The 26,804-nt window shown below is 34.0% G+C and overlaps 1 protein-coding gene and 1 pseudogene across 1 annotated transcript; one reads left to right on the top strand and one right to left on the bottom strand.

The window, feature by feature from the left end:
- Window positions 1-1,536: 1,536 nt before the first annotated feature.
- Window positions 1,537-24,552, bottom strand: LOC120204951 (U-box domain-containing protein 26-like). The gene is made up of 3 exons (XM_039204934.1): window positions 23,176-24,552; window positions 4,099-4,105; window positions 1,537-1,551 (listed from the first exon to the last, which is right to left on the bottom strand). The coding sequence occupies exon 1, from the start codon at window positions 24,429-24,431 to the stop codon at window positions 23,178-23,180; it is 1,254 nt and encodes a 417-aa protein (XP_039060865.1). The 5' UTR covers window positions 24,432-24,552; the 3' UTR covers window positions 1,537-1,551; window positions 4,099-4,105; window positions 23,176-23,177.
- LOC120204952 lies at window positions 18,385-20,607 on the top strand (annotated as a pseudogene).
- Window positions 24,553-26,804: the final 2,252 nt, after the last annotated feature.

Here is a 26,804-nt window from a genome sequence, read left to right as displayed (position 1 = left end):
CCAGCCATGCATCGATGCACTCTGGCTATTTTGAAACATCGAATGCACTTGATGCATCGATACACTCTTAGTGCACCGATGCACTAAGGGTCCAACGATCAAAATATTTGAATTTTACACCGATGCACCGATGCACCATGGGTATGCATCATGCACTGACGCTCCCAACTGTTTTAATTAATTGTTTTCACACTTAAACGGCTATATTGACTCCATGAAGCATCCACAACGTTCAGAATCATTTGAAGCTGTATTTAAACAAGCTTAGAAGGCATTGATCAATAACAAGAAACATCAAGTAACTAGAATCAAGAGAGAATCAAAGAGAAAGCATCAAACCTCAAGTTTGAGCATTCCAAGCCTATTTTTCATTCAATATTCATTTTGCTTTCAATAACACTTATTGTGCTCAATTGTATTCATTCTTGAGTGTTCTTTTCTTTGTTCTAGAATTGTGCAAACAATCTACCTTGTGAGGATTTCCTTGTAAGTTTGCAAATTTGTATTGTTCTCTTTGGGAGAGAGTGTTTTCAAGAATTTGGGGTATAATTCTTGAGAGTTTGTAAGGTTACTCTTTGTCCTCAAAATAAAGACAACTTAGTGAATTTGTGAAAAGTCCTTAGTGTGGATAGCTAAGGTAGTGGACGTAGACTTTGTTAAGAAAGTCGAACCACTATAAATCGCTGTGCAATTTCTTTCAATTTTCTGCAAAAGCTTCCACCAAAATTTTTATTACCAATTCACCCCCCTCTTGGCCAATTCCGTCAATCGATTAACTCAACAATTGGTATCAGAGCCTCAATCATTTGAAGGTTTAATCGCCTTTGATTCGATTCGGGAAGAGTTACATCGATTATTAAGTCATCAATGGCCTCTGCTTCAAATTTCAACTCCGGTCTCGATTCGATGCCCGTCAACAAGCCTCCTTTCTTTAATGGGGCTAATTATGCCTATTGGAAAAATAGGATGATGTACTTCATTCAAGCAAGTGACATGGGAGCATGGAATGTCGTAGAAGAAGGATACTTCAAACTCACTCATCCAAGATTATGGAGTGAAGGAGAGACAAAAATGTTCCAGCTCAACTCCAAAGCCATCCATATCATATTTTGCTCTTGGACCAGATGAATACGGAAGAGTTTCATCTTGTACAACCGCCAAAGAAATATGGGACAAACTTCAAGTCACTCATGAAGGTACCGATGAAGTAAATAAATCTAAAATTAGTATTCTAACGCATAGCTATGAAAATTTCAGGATGAAACCAAATAAAGATATCAAAGCTATGACGGATAGATTCTCAACGATTGTCAATGGTCTCAAATCATATGGAGAGATCATTTCAAATGAAAAGCTTGTGAGGAAGTTAGTCTACTCCTCCCAAAATCATGGCAATCAAAGAAGACGACAATCATCGAGTCTAAGGATCTAACTCCTTAACTCTTGAAGAGCTAATCGGTTTACTCCTCACTCATGAAATGATGTTTGAAGATGAGGTGGACCTTGATAAGATTGAAGAAACACCAAAGGAGAAAGAAAGAAAACATTGGAGTTGCTCTCAAATCCACAAAAGATGAGAGTGATTCGGATGAAGATGATGATGACGGAAATGGCATTGTTTGCCAAACGGTTCAGAAAAATGATGAGACCTTATCGAGAAAGGAAATTCAAACTAAATGAAGGCCTCAAAAATGAACCAAAATAGAAGGACCTGATCATTTGCTATGAATGCAAAAAAGCTGGGGCACGTCAAATATGATTGCCCATAATTGAAGAGACAGGGTCAATCAAAGAATAAGCACAAGGCTCATGTGGCTACATGGAGCGATGAAGAAGGTTCAGATGAAGAGGAACAAGAAGTAGCAAACTTGTGCTTGATGGCATTCGGGGAAGATTCTAAGGTAACCTCTAACTCATCTGATTTTGAGGAATATAATGGGTTGGCTATGGATTATGAGAAATTGTTTTTAAAATATAAAAATGATGTTTCAAAATTGAAAAATGAAAATAAACTCATATCCAAAACCAACAACGATCTTGAAAGTAAAATCAAAGATTTGCAAATCAAACTAGAAGAGTTTGAAAACAAAAATTTGGATTTGAAAAATCTACTTTCAAATGTCAATGATGATCATCAAAAGAAAATTGATGATCTTAAAACTTCTTTTGATAAAGTTGGAACAAAACGTTTTGAAAATGGAGAAAATTCAAAATCCAACTTTGTTAGAAAAAGTATTAAAAACTACAATCATAGAGGTCCCCAAAGAACCTCTAATGGAAAAATCGTTAAAAGTATATGGGTTCCTAAAGAGCTCATTACTACTAAAGATAAGGATATCCTACACAAATGGATACCTAAGGGGACTAGGATTTTGGAAACTAATGAATATGGACCCAAAAGAATTTGGGTACCAAAAATTAGAAATTAATCTATGTTTGTAGGAAAAGAGCATTGCTACAAGGCACGGGAAACAAATCCAAATTCATGGTACCTTGATAGTGGATACTCAAGACACATGACCGGAGACAAAAATCGGTTCATTGAGCTTAACGCCAAAAATGGAGGAGAAGTGACTTTTGGTGATGATTCAAAAGGTCACATTGAAGGTATTGGTACTATTGTAATACATCTTCCATACAAATTAAGAATGTTTTATATGTGAATGGATTAAAGCATAATCTATTGAGTATTAGTCAATTTTGTGATAAGGGATTCAATGTCATGTTTGATATTAATGGTTGTAAAGTCATTGACTTGCATCTAATCAGATTATGCTTGTTGGTCATAGAATAGGAAACATATACATGGTGCATTTAGATTCTATTGATATGACTAATTTGTGCCTAGTTGCTAAGGATGAACATGATAGTTGGTTATGGAATATGAGACTAGGACATGATAGTATGAGTGTTTTGCAATGGCTAACTCAAGGTGATTTAGTTCGAGGATTGCCTAAGCTTAAATTTGATAATGATAAAATCTGTGATGCTTGTGCTAAAGGAAAACAAAAGCGAGTTTCTTTTAAATCCATTAATGACGTATCAACTAGTAGTGTATTACAATTGATCCATATAGATCTTTTTGTGCCAACTAGTACTACTAGCTTGGGTGGAAAACAATATACATTTGTCTTGGTAGATGACTATTCTAGATATACTTGGGTTCTATTCTTAAGTACTAAAGATGAAGCATTAGAAAAATTCATCACGTTTTCAAAAGTAATCCAAAACGATAAAGGTTACTCTATAACTAGTGTTAGGAGTGATCATGCACTGAATTTGAAAATCTTGGATTTACTGAGTTTTGTAATTCTAATGGTATTAGTCACAATTTTTCAGCACCTAGAACCCCTCAACAAAATGGAGTTGTTGAGAGGAAAAATCGAACTTTAGAAGAAATGGCTAGAACCATGCTTTGTGAAAATAATTTGCCAAAATATTTTTGGGCGGAAGCCACAAATACCGCTTGTTATGTTGTAAATCGAGTAATGATTAGGCCAATTTTAAAGAAAACTCCATATGAAATTTTCAAAAATAAAAAGCCTAACATTAGCTATTTTCATCCTTTTGGATGTAAATGTTTTGTTTTGAACAACGGAAAAGAAAACCTTGGCAAATTTGATGCTAAAAGTGATGAAGGAATTTTTCTGGGTTATTCCTTAAATTCTAAAGCTTATCGAGTATTTAATAAAAGAACTTTAGTTGTAGAAGAGTCTATATATGTTGTTTTCGATGATAATCCCCTTCCGAGGAAGGATTCTTGTGTTAATGATGATGTAGGTATTATAAATACAAATGACGTTAGACATGATGTTGGAGAATCATCATCAAAAGAAGAAATGAAAGATGAGGAAACTCATGATCCCCTCGAGAATCCAACCATTGAAGAAATGGAAGTATCTTATCCAAGAGAGTACAACTATGTCAAGGATGGTGAGTTTATAGATATCCATCCAAAGGGTAACAACTCGATCTTCTCTTAGAAATATTTGTAATTATGTTGCATTTATTTCATGCATAGAGCCTAAAAATATTAAAGAAGCATTAAATGATGAACATTGGATTATGGCTATGCAAGAAGAATTAAATCAATTTGAGAGAAGTAAAGTATGGACATTAGTTTAAAGGCCTAGTAATAAATCTATTATAGGTACTAGATGGGTATTTAGGAATAAGCTTGATGAGAGTGGTAATATAGTGAGAAACAAGGCTAGACTTGTTGCTCAAGGGTATACTCAAGAAAAGGGATAGACTATGATGAAACATACGCTCTCGTAGCTAGGATGGAAGCAATTAGAATGTTATTAGCATTTGCATGTTTTCATGAATTTAAATTATATCAAATGGATGTTAAAAGTGCATTTTTAAATGGTTTTATAAAGGAAGAAGTGTATGTGGAACAACCTCCAGGTTTTGAAGATTCAAAATTTCCAGATCATGTTCTTAAATTGACAAAAGCGCTTTATGGTTTAAAACAAGCTCCTAGAGCTTGGTATGAAAGATTGTCAAATTTTTTAATTGAAAAAGGTTTTTCAAAAGGGAAGGTTGACACTACATTGTTTTTAAAGCACAAAAGTAAAGATTTATTAGTAGTTCAAATTTATGTTGATGATATAATATTTGGTTCTACTAATGATGTTCTTTGCCAAGAATTTTCTAAGCTAATGCAAAGTGAATTCGAAATGAGCATGATGGGGGAGCTCAAATTTTTCTTGGGACTCCAAATAAGCAAAGAAAAGATGGCATCTTCATTAATCAAGCTAAATACGTCAAAGACATGCTTAAGAAGTTTGGATTGGAAAATGGCAAACCTCATGACACTCCAATGAGCTCTTCAACAAAGCTTGACTTAGATGAAGGAGGTAAATGTGTAGATGTTAAATTATATAGGTCAATGATTGGATCTCTACTTTATCTAACTGCAATTAGATCGAACATTATGTTTAGTGTTTGCTTATGTGCTAGATTTCAATCATGCCCTAAGGAATCACATTTACTAGCTGTTAAGAGAATCTTTAGATACCTTAAGGACACTCCTAGTTTAGGACTTTGGTATCCTAGAGACTCTAGCTTTAGCTTGCATGCTTTTTCTGATGCAGATTATGGAGGATGCAAATTATATAGGAAAAGCACCTCCAGTACTTGCCAATTCCTTGGAAATATGTTGATTTCTTGGTTTTCAAAGAAACAAAATTGTGTTGCATTATCTACCACTGAAGTCGAATATATTTCAGCTGGTAGTTGTTGTGCACAAGTTTTATGGATGAAACAACAACTTTTTGATTATGGAATTGAAGTTAGTACCATTCCTATCAAGTGTGACAATACTAGTGCTATTTGTCTCACTAAAAATCCCATCTAACACTCTAGAACTAAGCACATTGAAATAAGACATCACTTCATTAGAGACCATGTCACTAAGGAAGATGTAGTTCTAGAATTTGTTGATACTTTGCACCAATTAGCGGATATCTTTACAAAACCTTTAACAAGGAAAGATTTTGGACACTTAGGAGAGAATTAGGTTTAACTAACCTATCTTCACTTAGTGTTTAAAATAATTTTAGCAATTTTAAGAATAAATGAAAAATGCTTATAATGATACTTTTTTATTGCATTCATTGCTATTAGTTAGGGGGAGTTTATGTTATTTGGTGAAAATTAATTTTATGTTCAATTGTTGTTTAAAGATAAATTTGATTGATTGAACATGATTAATTTTCAGTATTTGAGTTGTCAATACCACTAGAGTTAATTAATTTAGCATCTTGAGTGTTTTAAAACTGATTTTTGACATTTCTATGCTTAGTGCATCGATGCATCCCTTTGAATGTGCATCGATTCATCTTGTTGATGCACCGATGCACGCCTTGAATGTGCATCGATGCACATGGTCATGCATCGATGTATCAGTCGGGTTTTCGGTTAAAATGCTTCATTTTCTTTATTTTCTCAAACCCTAAAACTATTTTCTCCAATCCGTTCATCCCTCTCACTCTAAAATCTCCATTCTTGCTCAAAATCAACAAATTTTTGTCGGAATCTTCAAGCTTTTCAACTTGCAAACCTGCTTCAATCATTAGATCGTGCAAAACAACTCCTCATCCCCTCAATCCGAATTTTCAAGGTATTTTTCTAAAAACCTCTATTTTACAAACTTTTAATTTTAGAACTAAGTTTTGATTAGTTCTAGAATGTACATATATCGGGCATTGATTGTTTGTTGGTTCTAAACTAGATTTTACTACCAATTTCGTCAAAAACAAACAATTGTTTTCCAAAAAAAATTATTTCGAAATTAAAAAAAATAAATTATGATTTCGAAAATTAGTAAGATTTTTGATTTAATTGTTTTTTTTCATGAAAACTATATTATGATTATCAAAATAGTTTTCAAAACATGCCCATTAGGATATGGTTTAGAGAACCTTGAATTATTGAGGAATCATTTGAGTTTTGGGATTGATTATGCATACATGTGTTTCAAATTGCAGGTGACATTCTTTATTCCAATTTCCTTTAATCATGTCAAATCCTAAACGACCTAGATCATCTTCGAGTCGATCAAACCAAAACCGTCCTCGTTCCTCGACCTCCTAATCCTGTTCCTCCTCCACTTTCATCTCTATTAGATCTTGTTTTAACATGCCTGAGCGTCGTAGAGACGAATTGTACTCTAGGTACAGAAACTCTTTTCAAACTTATAGAATCCGTAAAGAGCGTATTCCTTCGCTTCAAGTTATGGTTGACATCGATTTCGAATACCTTACAATTCTTAAAGCTTGGAAGTTTGATAAATTGTTTAAACTTAAACCCATCGTCTATCAACAATTGGTCCGCATTTTCTATTCCAATGCGGTATGTATTCAAAATGAAACTCAATGTGGAACTATAGCCATTAGATCCTATCTTTTAGGCCAATATATTAATATTGACCCCGAGACTATAGCTTTTTGTTTTGGGTTAGATGATAATGGTGTATATAATGAAAGTGAAAATGTTGAATATCCCTATGTTCCAAACTCAAGTGTTAGTACTCTACGATCTCATCACGATCGTTTTCTCCATTTGATGATCTCTTGGTAGTTTAGACCATCCGGAGGTAGGTACTACACACTTCGTGCTAGGGATTTATGGTGGATGTATTGTATTAAAAATAAAATCAAAATCAATCTACCCCACATTATCTTCAGTCAACTAGTTGATGTCATAAACATTGTTCCTTCAAAACATGTCGAAACATTAGTTTATGGATGTCTTCTTAGTAACCTCTTTATCAAACTTGGTCTAGACATTTCTCTTGACAATCCTATCCCACTTCAAAATCAAATCAATCTCACATCCTTAAAGAAAGCGGATTAGAAGCAAGACGAGGTTACCAGTCAATGGGTTTTTAGACCCAGAAAGCAAACTCCGGGAGCTAGTTCATCACGAGCTGCTCCTAACTTCTCTCGTACTCCTCCTCCTCTAGCTCCGGCTGATGACGATGATCCTGAATTTCAACAACTTATGCAAGACATCGATGATCACGTACCTGATGACGAGCCTGCACCGGAACCAGCTCCACAAGAAGAACAAATGCCTCCGTATTTTCGTTCGTTTTTTGAGACATTTGATTTACGGTATGCGTCCATGGATTCGCGCTTCACATTCATTGAGTCCCAGCTCTCTATCTTGGGAGCTTGACAAGAAGATATGAATGATCGTTCGGATGCACTCTCACTTGAAATGAGAGCATGTTACCCTCCTCCTCCTCCTGATCCTTCAATGGATTAATAGACTTATCTTTCTTTGATTGTTTTTGGGATGAACTTGAATTGTTAAAACATTTTGATTATCTTTCTTTAATTGTTGGATGACTATTTGATATTATATATATATATATATATATATATATATATATATATATATATATTGGTTTGTTACAACATATGCATCAGTTTTTTTTAGTTGCAAATGACCAATTTACCATTTCACATTTTTATTATGAATATTGATTATGAAACTAATTGCTAACTCTCTTTTGATTGTGATCTTAGCAGCTTAAGCTATATATATATATATATATATATATATATATATATATATATATATTTCATCAATTGGCTATGTTTTTCAAAACCTTGTTCAAATCGATTTTTAGTCTTTTTGATTTAACAAAAAGGGGGAGAAATGTTAAGTGTTAAAATGTTTTTAAAAGGGAGAAGTGTTATAGTAAGGGGGAGTAAGTAATTTTTCTAAATTGAAATTGATTTCAAATTTTTAGAAAATCTTAAAATAACACAAATTTTTTGTTATATCAAAAAGGGGGAGATTGTTAAAAACATTTTGTGTTTCGATATAACAAATTAAATTTAAATGAATTTTAAGATTTTACAAATAATTTTCTAAGTATATTCGATTTAATTAATTGAATATCAAATTATTACTCCAAGTCTTTTAAGATCAATTTCAAACCTCACTAAATGTGTAAAATTGTGTTTTATACTTAATATATTTTTGAAACAAATTTCACAAAGTATTTTGAACCAAAATCAAGCCTAAAATCAATTTTTTAGAGTGATGCACCGATGCACCAATCCATGCATCGATGCACCATGAATTAAATTGAACATCGAATGCATTTCATGCATCGATGCACATACCATGCACCGATGCACTGAGGATTTTATGAAAACATCGAATGCATTTGATGCATCGATGCACCAGCCATGCATCAATGCACTCTGGCTACTTTAAAACATCGAATGCACTTGATGCATCGATACACTCTTAGTGCACCGATGCACTAAGGGTCCAACGGTCAAAATATTTGAATTTTACACTGATGCACCATGGGTATGCATCGATGCACTGATGCTCCCAACTGTTTTAATTAATTATTTTCACACTTAAAGGGCTATATTGACTCCATGAAGCATCCCCAACGTTCAGAATCATTTGAAGCTGTATTTAAACAAGCTTAGAAGGCATTGATCAATAACAAGAAACATCAAGCAACTAGAATCAAGAGAGAATCAAAGAGAAAGCATCAAACCTCAAGTTTGAGCATTCCAAGCCTATTTTTCATTCAATATTCATTTTGCTTTCAAGAACACTTATTGTGCTCAATTGTATTCATTCTTGAGTGTTCTTTTCTTTGTTCTAGAACTGTGCAAACAATCTACCTTGTGAGGATTTCCTTGTAAGTTTGCAAATTTGTATTGTTCTCTTTGGGAGAGAGTGTTCTCAAGAATTTGGGGTATAATTCTTGAGAGTTTGTAAGGTTACTCTTTGTCCTCAAAAGAAAGACAAATTAGTGAATTTGTGAAAAATCCTTAGTGTGGATAGCTAAGGTAGTGGACGTAGACTTTGGTTAAGAAAGTCGAACCACTATAAATCGCTGTGCAATTTCTTTCAATTTTCTGCAAAAGCTTCCACCAAAATTTTTATTGCCAATTCACCCCCCTCTTGGCCAATTCCGTCAATCGATTAACTCAAAAATATGTGATGTGACCATGTGTGAAAAGGATGAATAATGTGAATTTCATGGAAAAATGCTACGTGAAAGTAAACTACGTGAACATGTGATCATATGAAATATGATAAAGAGCTATGTGAAAGAACTATGTGATATGAATATGTGAATGTGTAATGAGGTAAAAGATAATACCCATGTCATGTGTTATGAGAGCTATAGGTATAGTTGGCATGCCAAGAGTCGAGGGTCTATGCGATTCTTCGGGACATAGTGTTCATTCGGTACATATGTGTTATATGTGGTTCTTCGGGACATCTAAATGGTCCTTTGGGACAAATTCTACGCACCCCTAGTGGGAATTATACGAGCTGTGGTGACAGCATAGTGCACAACCTCTATGTACTCACATACCTTAAGTTCTCAGTAGTGTGCATGGGCTAACCAAAAAGATTAACAATAAAATGTGAGTTGTAATGAGAAATGTGTTACATGTTTTATATGATGATATATGTGAATGTGTGTATATGTTACAAGAAAGAATGTGTGTTATGGGTTATGGCATTTGTTATGTGATGTACATGAATATATGTTAATGTATATATATGAATGAATATCAATGACTCATATGATGATGTAAGAAAATGTTATAAGATATAGAATATGAAAAGAGATCATATGAACAAGAGATAAGAGATAGAAAGGATAATCATATAAGAGTATGAGAAAAATATAAATGATGACATGCATGTGTGTATGTAATTGTTACATGAAAAAGTATGTATACAAGTATGACATTGTATTACATGATATGTACACGCATTTGATAATTTACATATGTATTTATATGTCTCACTAAGTCTATGACTTAGCGTGTGAGTGTTTCACACGTAGGTTCAAGAAAGCAGGAAGAGAAGCTAAGGGGAGCAAGACAGGTTAGTTTCTCCTTACCGAATGTCAGATCATAACATAAATGAATAACATGTATTTTGTTATATAGAATCTAGTTGACATGTAGTTAAAAGATTTGTATTAGATATGCTCTGATCAGTTTTGTAAAACCATATGTTTTATATTATAGAAAGTAAATGGTTTTATTAGAAATATCAAACTGAATCTTGGGTATTTTGTAAAAGTAAATGTTTTGAAAAGTCAATGTGACACCTCAGACTCGTATCCGAGTCGGGTACGGGTTGGGGTGTTACATTTAATGGTATCAGAGCTAAGGTTTAGCTGATTCTAGGCTTAAACCGAAGGTAAAAGAGTTTTAAAATGTGCACATGCCAACTCAAAGTGAAAAAAAATTCTGATCTGATAGTGTAAGGAGTATGTTGTCTTGCTAATAGAAATAGATTATTATGTGATAATAGAAGTATGATGTGATAGCTTCAAAAGAAGTGAGAGGTAATAAACCTGATGGTGATAGTAATTCACTTGCCCTGGCCAGGCAGGTTGAAGAGTGGACATCTCAGGAAGTGCCTCGTAAGATCAAAGGTTGATTTCAGAAAGTTGAAATCATATAAGAATATTGATAAATGATCTTCACTGTTTGGAATTGGAACAGTGATATAGAGTAGTTTTGTTATTGCGTGGAAAAGATAGAATATGGTGAACAAGTGTCACCATAAAATGTTAAAGAATCTCCACTGTTTAGAAGAAGAGAAGTTAAATGAAGTAATTTAGTTAATATGTGGTTGAGTTAAAGTATAGTGAACGTATGTTATCATGAAAATGATAGAAGATTCAATGATGTGGTTATTAGTTTCGAAAAGTTTGAGAATAAGCATTCGGTGATAAGTTTATCACATGTATAAAGCCAGAGATTATGAATTTGAAACAGGGGAATCATAACGTGTATGAATAAGAGTGTATATGATTAGAAGAACTGTTGCTGACTGACAAGGGTAAGTGATGATGAATGTATTAGAGTTAAAGGATTAAAGATGATGTCAAGTTAAGCTAACAAGTTATGGCGTAGAATTTGTAAATGGTTATGTATTGTGATTCGAACAAGGATTTTACAAAGAATAAGATTTGTGCAAAGAGTGTTGACTATCAGAGTTATGAAAATGTCATAAAGATTGATGATCAATGATAAGTATGAGGGAAATGAAAAGAATATGTGAATACGGATGAAAGATACAAGTTAGTTATGTTATAAAGAGATCGTGATTATGAAAAGGATAGAGTTTAGAAAATCAGATATGATAAATATTATATTGAGGCATGGAATATGAGTATGATTAGAAGTAAAGACGGCATGTCAGATGATGTGAAAGATTAGTTGATTAAGTAATGTATATGTTTTAATCAATTATGATATGGATCTGAATATGGTTGTGTATTTTGATCAGATAAATATTATGAAGACAAGTATGTCAAAAAGAGGGATTTAAGGAAGGAAAATACTAGTATAAGAGATGGTTAAGCATGAGATTCTGTATAAGTAAAGTTATTTATCAAAGTTACGAAGATATGATGAAGATCGGTAATTAGAGATGAGTATAAGTGATAGAAAAATAGTAGGTGAACATTAAAGAAAATATATGATAAGAATATTTTGATTTATGTGGTAAAGTAATATAAAAAGATTATATGTATTGAGGTACAGAAAATGATTAAGAAATGAGGAAAGATTTGGTTAATGTGGTAAAGTAATTAGAGAATAAGAATAGAAATCAATGAGGTATGATATTGAGGTATAAGGATTAGAGTACGGGTTTATATTATAAGTGGTATTACATGGATTTACAGAGGTAAGTCTATTAACGAAAAACAAGGAATATTAAGTTAAGAAAACAATATAAGAACATTAGAAGATATCTTCTTATTGTGCGTGCCATGAAAATTCGGGATAAATTTTCTTTAAAGGATGGAGATTTGTAATATCCCAAAATCAAGGCTAGTGACTAAAGTGAGAATTTTGAAAGTTTTGTGCTCAATTTAGAAATCAGTTAAAAGTTCAGGGACTTAAGTAAGGAAATTTTAAGGATGGATTAAATAGCATAAATAGATGAATTAAAGGGGTATTTTGGTCTTTTATGCTTAAAGGATATTTTTTCCCTTTAAATAAGGGTTAAACACGTGGGTTTGGGAGAATTCTGGAAGCCTTCTTCTCCCTTCCCGTAGCTCAAGTTTAAAAGGTAAGTTTGATTTTAGTGTTGAATTCTTAGATTTATAAGTTGGTTTTGATTATTTGAGTGTTATATAAGCTTAAGGAAAGCTTATATGAACTTAAATCATCAAGGAGAATAAGAAGAGAAATTCTATTATGGGTTTAGAAATGAACTTTTGATATAAAGAGGTTTTTAAAGTTGTAATGAAGAATTTGACTTGTCAGTAGTTTATTTAAGAGATATGAAATGTTAAACTTGGATTTAGAATATGATGAAATTTGAGTATGATTCTTGAAGCCTATGTAGAGGATAGGATTTATAGATTTAAGATGTGATAATGAGTACAAATGGGCTTAAGTATGTGTGTTTGAGTTTAGGATATGAAAGGGGTTGAAGTATAGCATAATTGAGTTAGAATGAAGTGATTTTCGTGCTAAAATGTAATTTCTGGGATGTGTGCATCGATACACATTCAATGGGTACCGATGCACTCTCAACGAAATAAACATCGAATGCAATGAGTGCATCGATGCATAGGGAGTGCATCGATACACCCATTAAAATGGAAACATCGAATGTAAATTGTGTACCGATACATGGGTAGTGCATCGATGCACCTGTTAAGGGATGCATCGATACACTGTATAATGTACCGATGCACTTCAATGGGAAATGGAATAAGTATTTCTTTCAGTCTAAGAATTGATAGATTATAGTATATCAACTGGATACTGATAAGTATTAATACATGATTGTGTAGAAATCGATCGAAAGTAAAGTTCGGATAGGTCATCAGAGTAAGATACGCAATAAAGAGAAAGAGCTTGGAAGTGTTATTGGTGATCAGGTGAGTACATGATATGAATTGTAGTTATGTTAAGGAGTTATGACTTGCGAGAAGTCTAATTCTGATATTATGTAATATGAGTACCCAGATGTAAGCATGTAGTGATATGATGTTCAGAGAAATTCGAGTCTATGCATATGTTTAGATGTCATTACATCTCTATGTTTGTGATCTAGGTGAATATGCCTTGTTGCATTACATGTTATGAGATATGTGTTGTATTATAGTGATCTATGAGATATTAATAATAAGTCATAAGATTATATGTATATGTAATATAAGTTAAAAGATAAGAAATAATATGTTATATGCATATGAGAAAAAGGTATATGTGAACTATATGAAATGGGATAAAGAACTATGTGATGTGACCATATGTGAAAAGGATGAATAATGTGAATTTCATGGAAAAATGCTATGTGCAAGTAAACTACGTGACTATGTGATCATATGAAATATGATAAAGAGCTATGTGAAAGAACTATATGATATGAATATGTGAATGTGTAATGAGGTAAAAGATAATGCCCATGTCATGTGTTATGAGAGTTATAGGTATAGTTGGCATGCCAAGAGTCGAGGGTCTTCGCGGTCCTTCGGGACATAGTGGTTCTTCGGGATATATGTGTTATATGTGATCCTTCGGGACAAATTCTATGCGCCCCTAGTGGGAATTATACGAGCTGTGGTTACAGCATAGTGCACAACCTCTATGTACTCACATACCTTAAGTTCTCAGTAGTGTGCATGGGCTAACCAAAAAGATTAACAATAAAATGTGAGTTGTAATGAGAAATGTGTTACATGTTTTATATGATGATATATGTGTATATGTTACAGGAAAGAATGTGTGTTATGGGTTATGGCGTTTGTTATATGATGTACATGAATATATGTTAATGTATATATATGAATGAATATCAATGACTCATATATAATGTAAGAACATGTTATAAGATATAGAATATGAAAATAAGAGATCATATGAACAAGAGATAAGAGATAGAAAGGATAATCATATAAGAGTATGAGAAAAATATAAATGATGACATGCATGTGTGTATGTAATTGTTACATGAAAAAGTATGTATACAAGTATGACGTTGTATTACATGATATGTACATGCATTTGATAATTTACATATGTATTTATATGTCTCACTAAGTCTATGACTTAGCGTGTGAGTGTTTCACACGTAGGTTTAGGAAAGCAGGAAGAAAAGCTAAGGGGAGCAAGACAGGTTAGTTTCTCCTTACCGAAGGTCAGATCAGAACATAAATGAATAACATGTATTTTGTTATATGGAATCTAGTTGGCATGTAGTTAAAAGATTTGTATTAGATACGCTCTGATCAGTTTTGTAAAACCATATGTTTTATATCATAGAAAGTAAATGGTTTTATTAGAAATATCAAACTGAATCTTGGGTATTTTGTAAAAGTAAATGTTTTGAAAAGTCAATGTGACACCTCAAACTCGTATCCGGGTAGGGTACGGGTTGGGGGTGTTACATTTTCCATGATAGTTTGCTACAATATGTCAGATATAACACCGATGTTGGACATAGGGAGGTTTCCATATTGGACCCAAAGAGTCCATTGCTTCTTTGATCCTATCTCTGTGGTATGAAATGATGCAGATTTTCCCTCGTGACAACATGTAAGTGTAAGTTTTTTGAGGAAAAAAGACCAAGAATATATATCTTCTCCTTCAACTAGGGCAAAAACAACTAGAAGAATGTTGTGGTTAGCATCTTAGACAACTGCTAATAGTAAAACTTGCTTGTATTTTTCATACAAGAATGTCCTATCAATTTGGACCTCGGGCTTGCAGTATTTCATATCATTAATGCATTGTGGGTAAGTCCAAAAAACTTGATAGAATTGGCATTGATCGTGAATTACTCGATCATTGTGGTATGCAAGGTAAGTTTTAAAGTCGACTATTATCCTAGGATTCAGTATGCGCAATATGTTAAACCAACTTGGTAGTTCGTTGTAAGATGAATCTCATTTGTCGTGAAGTTTTTTAATGACATTTTGCTTTGCCTTCCATACTTTCCTATAGGAGATGGTGTACCCATATTGAGATTGTATAGCTAAAATCAGAACCTCAATAGCTATATGGGAGCTTGTTTTAACCATGAGCATGATGGCTTGGCAGATAATGTCAGAGTCCAAGTTGGGATGGTCCTAGTTGATCCCTCTAGCATAACATGTATGAGGACCTTTGTATACTGTTAGTTCCCATATGTAGTTTTTTCTCTTCCTCTTCGATACATAAATCATCCAGTTGCATCTGTTATCACGATAGACACAATGACAAACATACTTTTCTTTGGTGGATCGATTGACTCTGGAGTGAACATAATTATGAATGTTGTAATTCTTAATTGCAATCATCCTTCTTATTTGCATGAAAACTCCATTATGATATATAACTCACCATCATTGACTGATAAGTTAAATCCATAGTCACTAACGTTAGGCATATCCGTAAATTTTGGCCCGTACATTGCATCATAGTCACCTTCATACATGTGTGCTGGAGGTTCGATGTGACTGTATTTTTGAGAAGTTCATCTACATCATTATCATCGGAGTTCATGTTGAACTGTTGTGATTCTGGCTCAACGAATAGTTTAGTCTCAGCACCATCCGTACCTGACTCACGAAGAGGTTCTACTGGTAGAGGTGAGGGTTCTTCGTGATGCCGGTATTTAGGTCGAACAAGTTGGTTGTTGAATGTCCTCCCCTTAAACTTGAAGGCATCGTATTATACGAGTTTTGAACTGAGTGTTGTGTAGCAGGCATCTTCACATTGAGGTCGAAAAAGCTCGCAGTTAAATGTCTCCCCCTAGAACTTGAAGGCATCGTGTCAAATGGGTACTAAACAAATTGATGTGTTGAAGGCATCTCTATATTTTGGTCAAAGAAATTGGCAGATGGATGTATTCCTCTTAAACTAGAAGCGATGTTGCCATACGAATTGTTCGTGGAGCCACCTCGATATAGATCGTAACAAGTTGCTGATGAATGTCTCCTCATTAAACTTGATGGGATGATACTAGGATGTGGATTTCCCATTAACGAGGTAAAATCATTACACATTACTTGAGTTAGGCTGTCAGCTTGTTGAGCAAACCCATAGTGGGAGCATAATGACTTATCACAAACCGCAGACACTTCAACAAATGTGGTATACATTTGTGTAACAGTTTCTTAATTTTGATTCTGACCATCAACCATCATAGCAACATTGTCATCGTTGGAGAGTTATAACATTGTATAAGTTAACGAAAATAGTGCAATTAGAAATATGTACTGAAGTGAGGACAATCTTCTAGTACTTCCAACATGAACCTTTCTTAAACTTTTGGTGATTAGCTCCTCAAGAGTGACGTTTCTATTGAAGGATAAGGTGACATAATGATTTAATGCAAGACAGCGCCCCAAATTTCTCCATCATAGTAAACAATAGCTGAAATATGTCTCATTTTGAGAGTTTAAGAGTTTGAAAATTGAGTCTTTTATCTGTAAAAACGAATAATTGTTTCTAATATACGATCATTCTCCTAATTAAATAAATTGTATACAAATTAAACTATAAACTAATACTAAAAATTAAAAAATATTTACGATAATTTAAATAACACAATTTAATATTGTTACCGTATCGGCAAAATGTCACGAGATATGATCTTATCTTCCATTTTACAATTACAAAAAGTAATAAAAGAATAATTAGTACAATAAAATTTGGTCAAATAATTAAATATGAAATAAATATAATATAAAAAAATAGCTTTACATTCTAAAAACTATAACAAAATCTACTTAGCTAGGTAGAAGAAATTGATAAAAGAAATAATATGAAAGTATTTTTGGTGTGGTTTGATATTTGTATTCCAGGGGTATTTATAGGAGAGGGGAGGGAGATGGGTGATTGGTCGGGATTTAAGGCTTGTAGATGGGGTAATAATGGAAGAGGTACAATAATTAAAAGGGGATAATGGAAGGTGCGCCTCATGATCTCACATTTCCATCGTGACGCCAGTTCGAACAAAATCCTAAGAAAGTAAGCTTCTTGATCCGCGCCTTCTTTCCAAGTTTGTAAGGTGTGTTCCCTAAAATGCGCTTTATTATCATATGTTAAAAAGGATGATTGATCGATAATATTTAGAGAAAGAGTGTCTCTTAGATAATATTTTATTGTTATGGTGCTTTTAAAACGCCATAAATAGCTTGTTTGCGTGTTCATGTATACATGTAGTACATATAAAATGAACCAACCTGTAAAGGAGATACCTATTTAAATAGCTAGCATTCATGCATGCATGCATGGGATAACATTAATTTAAAAAGACAAAAATGGGTAATTGCTTTTGATAATTCTTTAGAATTTAATTTTCCTTGGTGTTATTATGCTATTAGTAAATCATTTACTATTCAGAATTAAAGTTTTAATTATCTATCTCAACAATAATATTTTTAAAATTTAGCTTATATTTTTATTATAAAAAAAAGGCGGGGTCATTATGAATTGTGGGGTTAGGAAAAAATTCTTTTTTTATTTTTCCACGGTTACAAGACTTCGTCCTGATTAATCTCAATCGATCCATGTCACACACTTAATTTTGGTAGATTTTCTACATATATATAAAGACTCAAACATGAAACCTTGATTAAGTGATATCAAGTTGCTTACTACTTGAATGAATCAAATTGGTAAAAAGAAAAAGAAATCTTTACTAGAACGCGGTTTAGAGTATATATAATTATTTATAAATCCTATATAAATACGTTTTTGTTTTGATTCAGAGTAACGGCATTGCCTTATAATTGTATTTGGGGCTCTTCTCATCCTTCTTCAAAGACAATCCTCCGTCTCTTCCCCTTTTCCTCCTTTAGTTTGCCACCTTTTAGACATCTCCTCCACTCTCTTCCTTTACCTGCAAATCTTTCGTCTTCTTCTTTTCTACCTTCATCATGTCTGAAGATGGGGGCCATGGCAGTTTCTTAGTATGGGAGAACCAGCCATGGACAGCTTCTCTATTCAACTCTGGTAATAACAATTCTCCAGCTGCTACTGTGAGTGAAGACAAATCTGCAGGCAAAAACAACGACGACCACCACCAACAACAGCAACAACCTTTGCAAGACTCGACCAATACGAAGAGCAATAACAGAGCGGCCGAATCGGAGCATGAGATGCATATATGGACCGAAAGAGAGCGGAGGAAGAAGATGAGGAACATGTTCTCTGGCCTTCATGAATTGCTTCCTCACCTACCTCCTAAGGTAAAATCATTCACACCTCTCGACTTAAATCATGTATCCGTTCTTGATTGGATCGAAGATAAGTTAATTAATCATCCATGAGTAGCTAAAGAAATAACTTTTTGGATTAATTGTTTTTCTTTTTACACGAGAAGTTAAAAAAGTTGAAAGAAAGTAAAAGAAACGTAGGTTTCAGTTACGGAAAGTGCACCTACATTGCTTCATCCACTTTTTTAAGGTTTAAATATGGAAATGTATTTATTATGGCTTAGTTGTCATCATAATCTGCATATTATCATTTTTCCAAATCACATATTCTGTTGGCGGACCAATTATATAATCACTATAATACATAATCAATTATAGTGGTTAAATACAATGTTGTTCGAATAATTACGTCTATATGAAAAATTAAAAAAGATAATGAACAAATACTACTTTGTAATCACCTTATAATATTAAAAAATTATCTTGGTATTTGATGAACAGACTGAATCATTTCTTACAGGCTGACAAATCCACCATAGTTGATGAAGCAGTGACCTACATTAAAACCCTAGAGAAAACTCTCAAAACCTACAAAAACTAAAGCTCGAGAGACTCCAAGGTTGCGTTGATCTAGGTCGTCATTCCGAGCAACCTCCGACGGCAACCACCGCCGCCCAAAACCACCGAGAAGATCTTGATTCAAGCAGCAGGAAATTATTCATGGCGGATCAAGTATCTTGTACTGACGCAACCAATAAGTTTCCGAGTTCTTCTTTGCAGTTTCAGACCTGGAGTTCTCCCAACGTTGTGTTGAACATATCCGGTAAAGAAGCACAGATAAGCATGTGTTCACAGAAGAAGGCCGGGCTCTTCACCGCCGTTTGCTGTATTTTGGAGAAGCACAAAGTAGAGGTGGTGTCTGCTCATGTTTCGTCGGATTCTGATCGGTGCATGTTCATGATTCAAGCTCGTGTAAGTCTTACAGTAACTTTTTTTTTTAATTTCTGCATCAAATTATTCTCTGCTTTATGCATGTCATTAATTTTATTAATTACACGCTCCTTGTTTGCATGCAAAGTTAGAGTAAAAGAATGTAAACCAAGCAACAATTCCGTACATAGTTTTGGACATTCTTGGTGGTGGTGATGATGGGTAGTTGTGCGGTGCGGTGGTCCAACTTAAAGTTAATTTACTATGGATTTTAGCTTAAAATATTATTCTATTCAAACTAAAAGTTATAAAATTGGTAACAATTTCAGTTAGAACCAAGAATATTATATTGCGACAGGTTTTAAACTAAAATATTATTTGTCTATTCTAAAATTTACACAATTGATAATAACTTTAGTTACAGCCGAGAATGTATTGACTACATTTTAAGTTACAATTTGAATAATTATTAATTTACATGATTTATTATAAAAAATATTATATTTTTGTTTTTAACCTAGAATATTACCCATATTTCTCTAAAAAGTTATGTTATAGATAAGTTTTTCAGTTACAACCGATTTATGTCATTTTTTTAATCTTATATTGATTTATTGTATTTTATACTCATCCTTAAGGGTGACAATATCATGTTTAGAATTAAAAACAATGTCGGCAGATAGTTTGAATTCGAAACTTGATTTGTTAGATTTAATCTCTTTTAGTGATTAACTTGGATAAATAAAAGTCTATTCAATCAGTTCAATCAAGCTAAATAAGATAATGAAGTCAGTTTTAATCAATTAAATCCATCATTTTTCAATTAATAAAATGTATAACCTCTGTGAACTTCATAAGCTTATAATAAATTGTATACTAAGCAGGTGGCAAGAACAGGAGCTTCTAATCATCAGCTGACAGAGGCATTTCAAGTCGAAGAAATATTCAAACAAGCTGCAGCTGAGATCATGTGTTGGGTTACTTCATGATATAGTCCTCGTACATGCATGCATGTATACATACATACATACTTACACATATAAATACATGTCTAATTTCTTCTTTCCATAGAAGCTATGTGCATGAGAGTTTGTTCCATGTCCTCCATAGTTGTAAGCATGTTATACAGGCATTTGTGTTTCCAGAATTTACAGTTCGAAATACTATATGTTTATTAAGATACAAAAACACATATTTTTTAATGCTCTTTTAACTTCAGACACCGTTAAATAAATTTACACTTGATGTTTTTTTTTCTATTGAAACGCCCTAGAATTTGATTCATCAATAAAATTTAAAAAAATAGTTTAAATTTTAATAAAGAATGGATTGTTTTTATAAAGATAAAACATATATAAACTGATATGAATAAGAATTATCTATATAAAATATAATCGGATTAATAATTGAGAAATATCCCAAAATACTTACATATGATTGGATTTAAATCATAATAAAATCTTCTGAAAAAAAATATTTGTTTGAGTGGTTAAAACTCCCTTCCATGTTGGGCTTGCTTGAAGTTGTTTATATTTTGTGAAACGTAAAAGTGAGATATAGAACCAAAATATGAATCTCGGCATGTTCTAGGGTTTTTTTTTTTGGCCCATTAGGTCGGGTGAAAAAATTAATTGGTCTAATAGGTTAGTTCTAACTTTATTTTGTAATTTACAATAAATGTAACAATGTATAACAAACTTGTCACATCAATGTAACGAGTTTCAAGTCACTGTAATAAATATCGTAGATTCCTAAATAATATACTTTATATTGTATTAGACTAAATAATTAACCCATTTACCTTATTGAGCCAATTATCTGTCCTAGGTGCCCGAAACATAAAAGGAATACAAACATTATTCTCAAGTTGCAGGAAGGTCAAAATTCTTCAGCCATTCAAGCTTACAAATATATTTGAGAACTTTCGTGATTTCCAAATTTGGTATTAAACTATTATGTCCCATTAAAATTATTCTTTACTAACGAATTTTTTTTAAAATATATATTTTACATTTCTATCCATTATAAATTTTAAAATAATAAGAAGTTAAAATTAGAAATTTTGACGAAAAAAATTAGTAAGATATAACTTTAGTGGGACAGAGGAAGTGTTGTGTTTTAGAATAAGATTATTAGAATGTAAAATTACTTGATATATTATTAAAAATATTATATTATTTTGTTTGGTTCACTTGATCGGAATCCACGATGCTGTATGATTGGTTAAACATAAAATTACCTAAAAATATATTTCACTTAGTAACAATTGTTACAGAGTTTATTTCTTTTTTACATGTATTGATGCATGCACCAAACCCTAAGTTGTGGCTTAACACAATATCAAACTTAGATTCCCATAAAGGCCAATCACTATTTTTTTTATATTAACCTGAAGGACAATCACTTGTTCGAGGTCTAAGTAGATTTGAGTTCATTTGAACCTTTTGATTCAAGAGATCATGACGGATTACTTTTATAGATGAAGATGCAAAATTTCAAGATTTTTAAGATTTCAAATCTCTTTGTGAGATTTCTTTCTTGTTAAACTTAGAAGCTCTCTTCTTCAAATTATAGTTTTAACGTTTGGGAAATAAAACTTTACACTTCTTTTCGCGTATTGTTGATCACAACAAGTTTATCTCATCGATTATAGGCGATTCATCCCTTATGATCTGGGTAGAGAGTCGTGATCGATGAGAAGACGATCATTGGTGTTTGGATGAAGAAGAGAGTGAGTCGTCATCAGAAAGAAGTATACTCAAGAATGATCGGTCGTGGTTATAATGGTCTTCAGCTGACAGCGTCATGTATAATATTATTATGACTATTTATAGATTGACAGGTTAAGCAATAGATCCCGTGGTTAAACCTTATATTTTCCTCTAACATATTATATGAATCAATCATAAGTCGTTTCTAAAGATCTTTTCTACGTTTTGTGGCTGGCTTGTAAGTTTTTTTCCGGAGGAATTTTGCTCTTAAAAGGCTCCAATAATTGAAGGAGAGCTTGTAGTTTATTAATTTTCGAAAATCATTCTTCGAAGACATAACATGTATCATAAAATAAATGATAGTGAATTATCATTATATTTTATAATTTTTTTCGACTCTAATGAAATATAAGTCTATTGAGACAAGAAGAATAAAGTCCGCCTACAAACTAAGTAATTCCCTGAAATGCACGAGTTAAATAATGTCGTGGGCGCACTTGTCCCCGTCACTGTCGACGTTTAAAATGTCCGTTCCGGCTGTTTCCAGGTGGGTAAGGGGTCAGAAGAGCAGCAAACTTTGGCATAGTGGTCGCCAACCTAAAGCCTATCCAGGAGACCTATACACTGCCCCCTAGACTATTTCCAGGTAAAAATGCTACCCCCATGGACATGCCTCAAGTTGAAGCCATTAATGGGTTGGACCCCAAAAGAACAGATGTATCATTCATTTGGTTTCCATGAACAAAGAGTACAATCTTCCTCTATTTGCATAGTCTAAAATAACAAACCTGGGAATTTCTTCTGTCTTTGGATTTTAAACAAGAATAGAATCGCAATCTAATCTATGTTTAAAAGGGTAGGATTTCACTGCAACCAAAATCGTCCGAGTTACCGATAGAATCATCGGGCCACGAATCCCGAAGCAATTTAAGAAGAATTTGAGCTTTCCTCTTGCCCCTCTCCGTACAATCACTCTGAACCAACAGCAGCAGCTGAGTCAGAATTCCCGCATTCACTGCGTCCCTCTGACACTGTTCCGACTCCGAACACAGCGCCATTAGCGCCCCGGCGGCGTACTCCGTCGCCCTGTCCGATATCTTTAGTATCGTTTTCACCAGGAGCGGGACGGTCAGCGCGTGCGAAGCAAACGCCGAGCATCCCGACGGGATCCGGCATAACAAATCTATCGTCGCCAAAGCCCGCTCCGCCTCGCATTTATCCAAGTCTTCCAGCCGGTCGATCAACATCTCCGGTGCCCCGGCTTGAACCGCTTTCTGCCGGGTTTGTTTCACCAAGCACAAAGCGAAAAGAGCCCAAATCCCGGTTTTTAACGCGCGTGGATACGAGTTGAGATTCCTTAACATGTCCGTCAACCCTTCAAAGATTTCATCCACATTGCTTATCTGAGTTCGTAGCTCCGACGATCTCGTTCCGGAGAGAACGAGTTCAATGAGCGAAGCCGAGTTGACTCGGACTTCGATAGAAGAATGGAACAACATACGCGCCAGGTACATCACTCTGTCTAGATCCGAGGCTATCGACTCACACTCCGATTCACAAAGTTGAAACATCACCAAAACCGCAAGCGCCTCCACGTTCAACTCCGACGAACCCGTACCCGCATCCGAAAACAAGATATCTAGCAGTATTTCCCTTGCGTTAAGTGAAGAAATAACGCACCGGTTTTTCTCAGAATCTCGAGCTAGACCCTTGAGTCTACGCAGAGCGGAAAGACGAGACTGAAACGGATTCGAAACCAGTGAAGCCTGACCCAACAAGGTCCGAACCAAGTTCGGGTCAGCAGGTTGTTTAGGCGTGGGAATTCGCTGGATTCCGAAAGCCTGGTTGGCGACACACCAATCTTGAATAAGTCGGCGAAGGGTATGATTCGGAATGAAGGTGAAATCAGTGAGGGGCACTCGAGTGACGGGACAAGTGGTGTTACCGGTGGCGACCCATGACTCGATGCTGGAGCGGTCGTAGGTTTGGCCGGTGCAGAGGGTGACAGGGTCACGCATGAGCTCAAGTGAGATTGGGCACCTGAAATGATAAGGAATTTGTAAAGCAGCCAAATCTAAAGGCTCAATAGTAGTTCCAGGCATCTCCAGTTTTGGGTCTCTGAAGATTCTCTGACCGGTGGCTGTGTTGTTTTTTGCTTAATACGAAGAAAAGAGGAGTCAGAGAGACAAGAAGGAAAGAGGAAGGAGGGAATGGTAGGACTTTGCGAGATAGAGAGAGCGGAAGAACTTATCTTATCTGACTATAGGCCACACGTGTGGCATTTATAAATCTAGACTAGAAGGAGTGGTGGGTTTGGTCAAAGGAAGTTGTACGACTTTTTTGTTGGGTCCCACTTCTTTTTGCCAGCCTATAAATGTCATCTGAGTTACGTTTATGGTGTTGTAGTAATTATTCAATTGTGAATTTTGGTATTTAATATTTAGGGTAAATTATATCATTAGATGGTTAGATTATTATTTACTTTTTTTATTATAATTATCAATTTTTTTCTTGTAAAATAGTCTCTGATATTACGTTTTTTTCGTTTTAGTATTGCAGTGGATTGGACTACATAAGGTTCAGTCTCAGCAGTGTGGTGATCTTTTTTTGTGCATGCATGAAGGTGGATCCTAACACTTCGGCGCATTATTAGTTTAAAAACCCTCCAAAAGTTCACTTTTTTAAAATAAATAATCTCCAAATGGTATTAATTGAAAAAAAATACCCCCTAAATTGTAAGATTACCTCGCGTCCTACAAAACGCGAGTCAGGACCTCGCTTTCTATAAGAAACACTTTTCGAATTTTTTTTTAATATTATGTTAAACGACCTCGCATTATACCAAATGCAAGGTACACACGATAATGAATCGTTTCAGTAATTTATTATGTGTAGTATTCAAGACACATCATATTCTGTAGAATACGAGGTTTATAGATTTTCAACCCATGCAACAAGTGTTTATGGGTATGTTTAAGGAGTATTTTGGGGTAGTAATTTATAAGATTAGAAGTGTAGTACTGGAATTTATCTTTCAGTTGAGGTCAATATTGATACATATGATATATTGTAAGCGGTTAAAAATCGAGTTGAAAAAGGTTCCAAAGCTTGTTTTGTGCATTAAGAAAAAGCTAAAATGGTTTGATAGGTATATTCAAGGGTTTTTCGGGTAGTTAATTTAAAAAAGTTTAGTAATTTATAAGATTATAGACGTAGTATTGTAACTTATCTTTCAATTGAGGGTAATATCGACACATACGAGACATTGTAAGCGGGGTAAATATAGCGTTGAAAATGGTTCCAAAACTTGGTTTTCTACATAAAGAAGAAGCTAACTTGATTTGATAAACATTTATCGACACATACGAAATATTACACTAAAGTTTTTAAAACATTACTTAATTTTTTACTCAAGTAGTACAATGAAAAAGCACAATTAATCGATACGAGGGTGTGATGAATTAGGAAATTTGTTCTTCATGTGTCTGAGATTCTTACAGATAGTGCATAGCCTCAACTATTTGGTTCTTTCTTGATGTTCGGCCAAATCCTCATCACAGTAAATCCGCGTTGATTGTGGATGACCATTTTTCGCGTCGTAGTGCAAAATCTGATCATGTTGTAGGTCCATCATCAACTTCATCCAGATCCCTTTTTTTCTAATGGGAGGAAACTTGTATTGATAACCATTTAATACGGTTTCAAGTAAGTATATCAGACCAATGAATTGCATGTTGTGAATCCGTACAGAAGAACAAGTAACAATGGTGTGTGCATAAAAGTATTTAAATGTTTGGAATACTTCATAGTCGCAGGTTTTTCTCATTGATTAACCATGTATACGTTGTGATGTATGCCTTCTAATGGCCTTGAATATTCCTAAACACATAATTTATTTTGTTTGTAAGAGACCATGTTGCATTCATTGTGTTTGAGTGTCGCATAAAGGTTTACAATTTTGTGTGGAGGTCTGGGTGAACTTTGTAGTCACCTGCCATCCAGTCAACTGCTTCATTTCCCAAGTTTGTAAATAGGGTTTCCAACCGATAATATGTCGACATCCGTACAAAAGACCATGATTTATCGTAGTCAACTGTGTAGTCGTACTGAGATGTAATTGCAATAATACAATTGGAAATTATTATACGTGGATTTTCTTTGAGTAGTGGAATAAAAACATCACAAAGCACATGCATATCCAAGTTAGGATGATCCTGATTGAGCGTGCTGATGATACATGTATAAGGTTGGTCGTATTTTGTCAGCTTCTATATGTTGTTCATCCTCTTCAAGTGTGATACATGAACCCTCTAATTACATCCATCGTACTTGAGGACACATTCAATCATATACTTATTCACATCTATTTTTTCACAGTCAATGTAATTGAGCCACGTATATTATTATTCTTAATGGCAGTTACAACAAGTTTCTTTATTCTGAACATCATTTCAATATAGAACTTGCCATCAACA

The sequence above is a fragment of the Hibiscus syriacus genome, unplaced genomic scaffold, assembly GCF_006381635.1.
Source record: "Hibiscus syriacus cultivar Baekdansim isolate YM2019G1 unplaced genomic scaffold, ASM638163v2 tig00011761_pilon, whole genome shotgun sequence".
Taxonomy (NCBI): domain Eukaryota; kingdom Viridiplantae; phylum Streptophyta; class Magnoliopsida; order Malvales; family Malvaceae; genus Hibiscus; species Hibiscus syriacus.
This window is presented reverse-complemented; position numbering and strand designations above follow the sequence as displayed.

Coding starts and splice junctions, on each gene's coding strand:
- LOC120204951 (XM_039204934.1), bottom strand. CDS start 24,431: ATGCCTGGAACTACTATTGAGCCTTTAGATTTGGCTGCTTTACAAATT.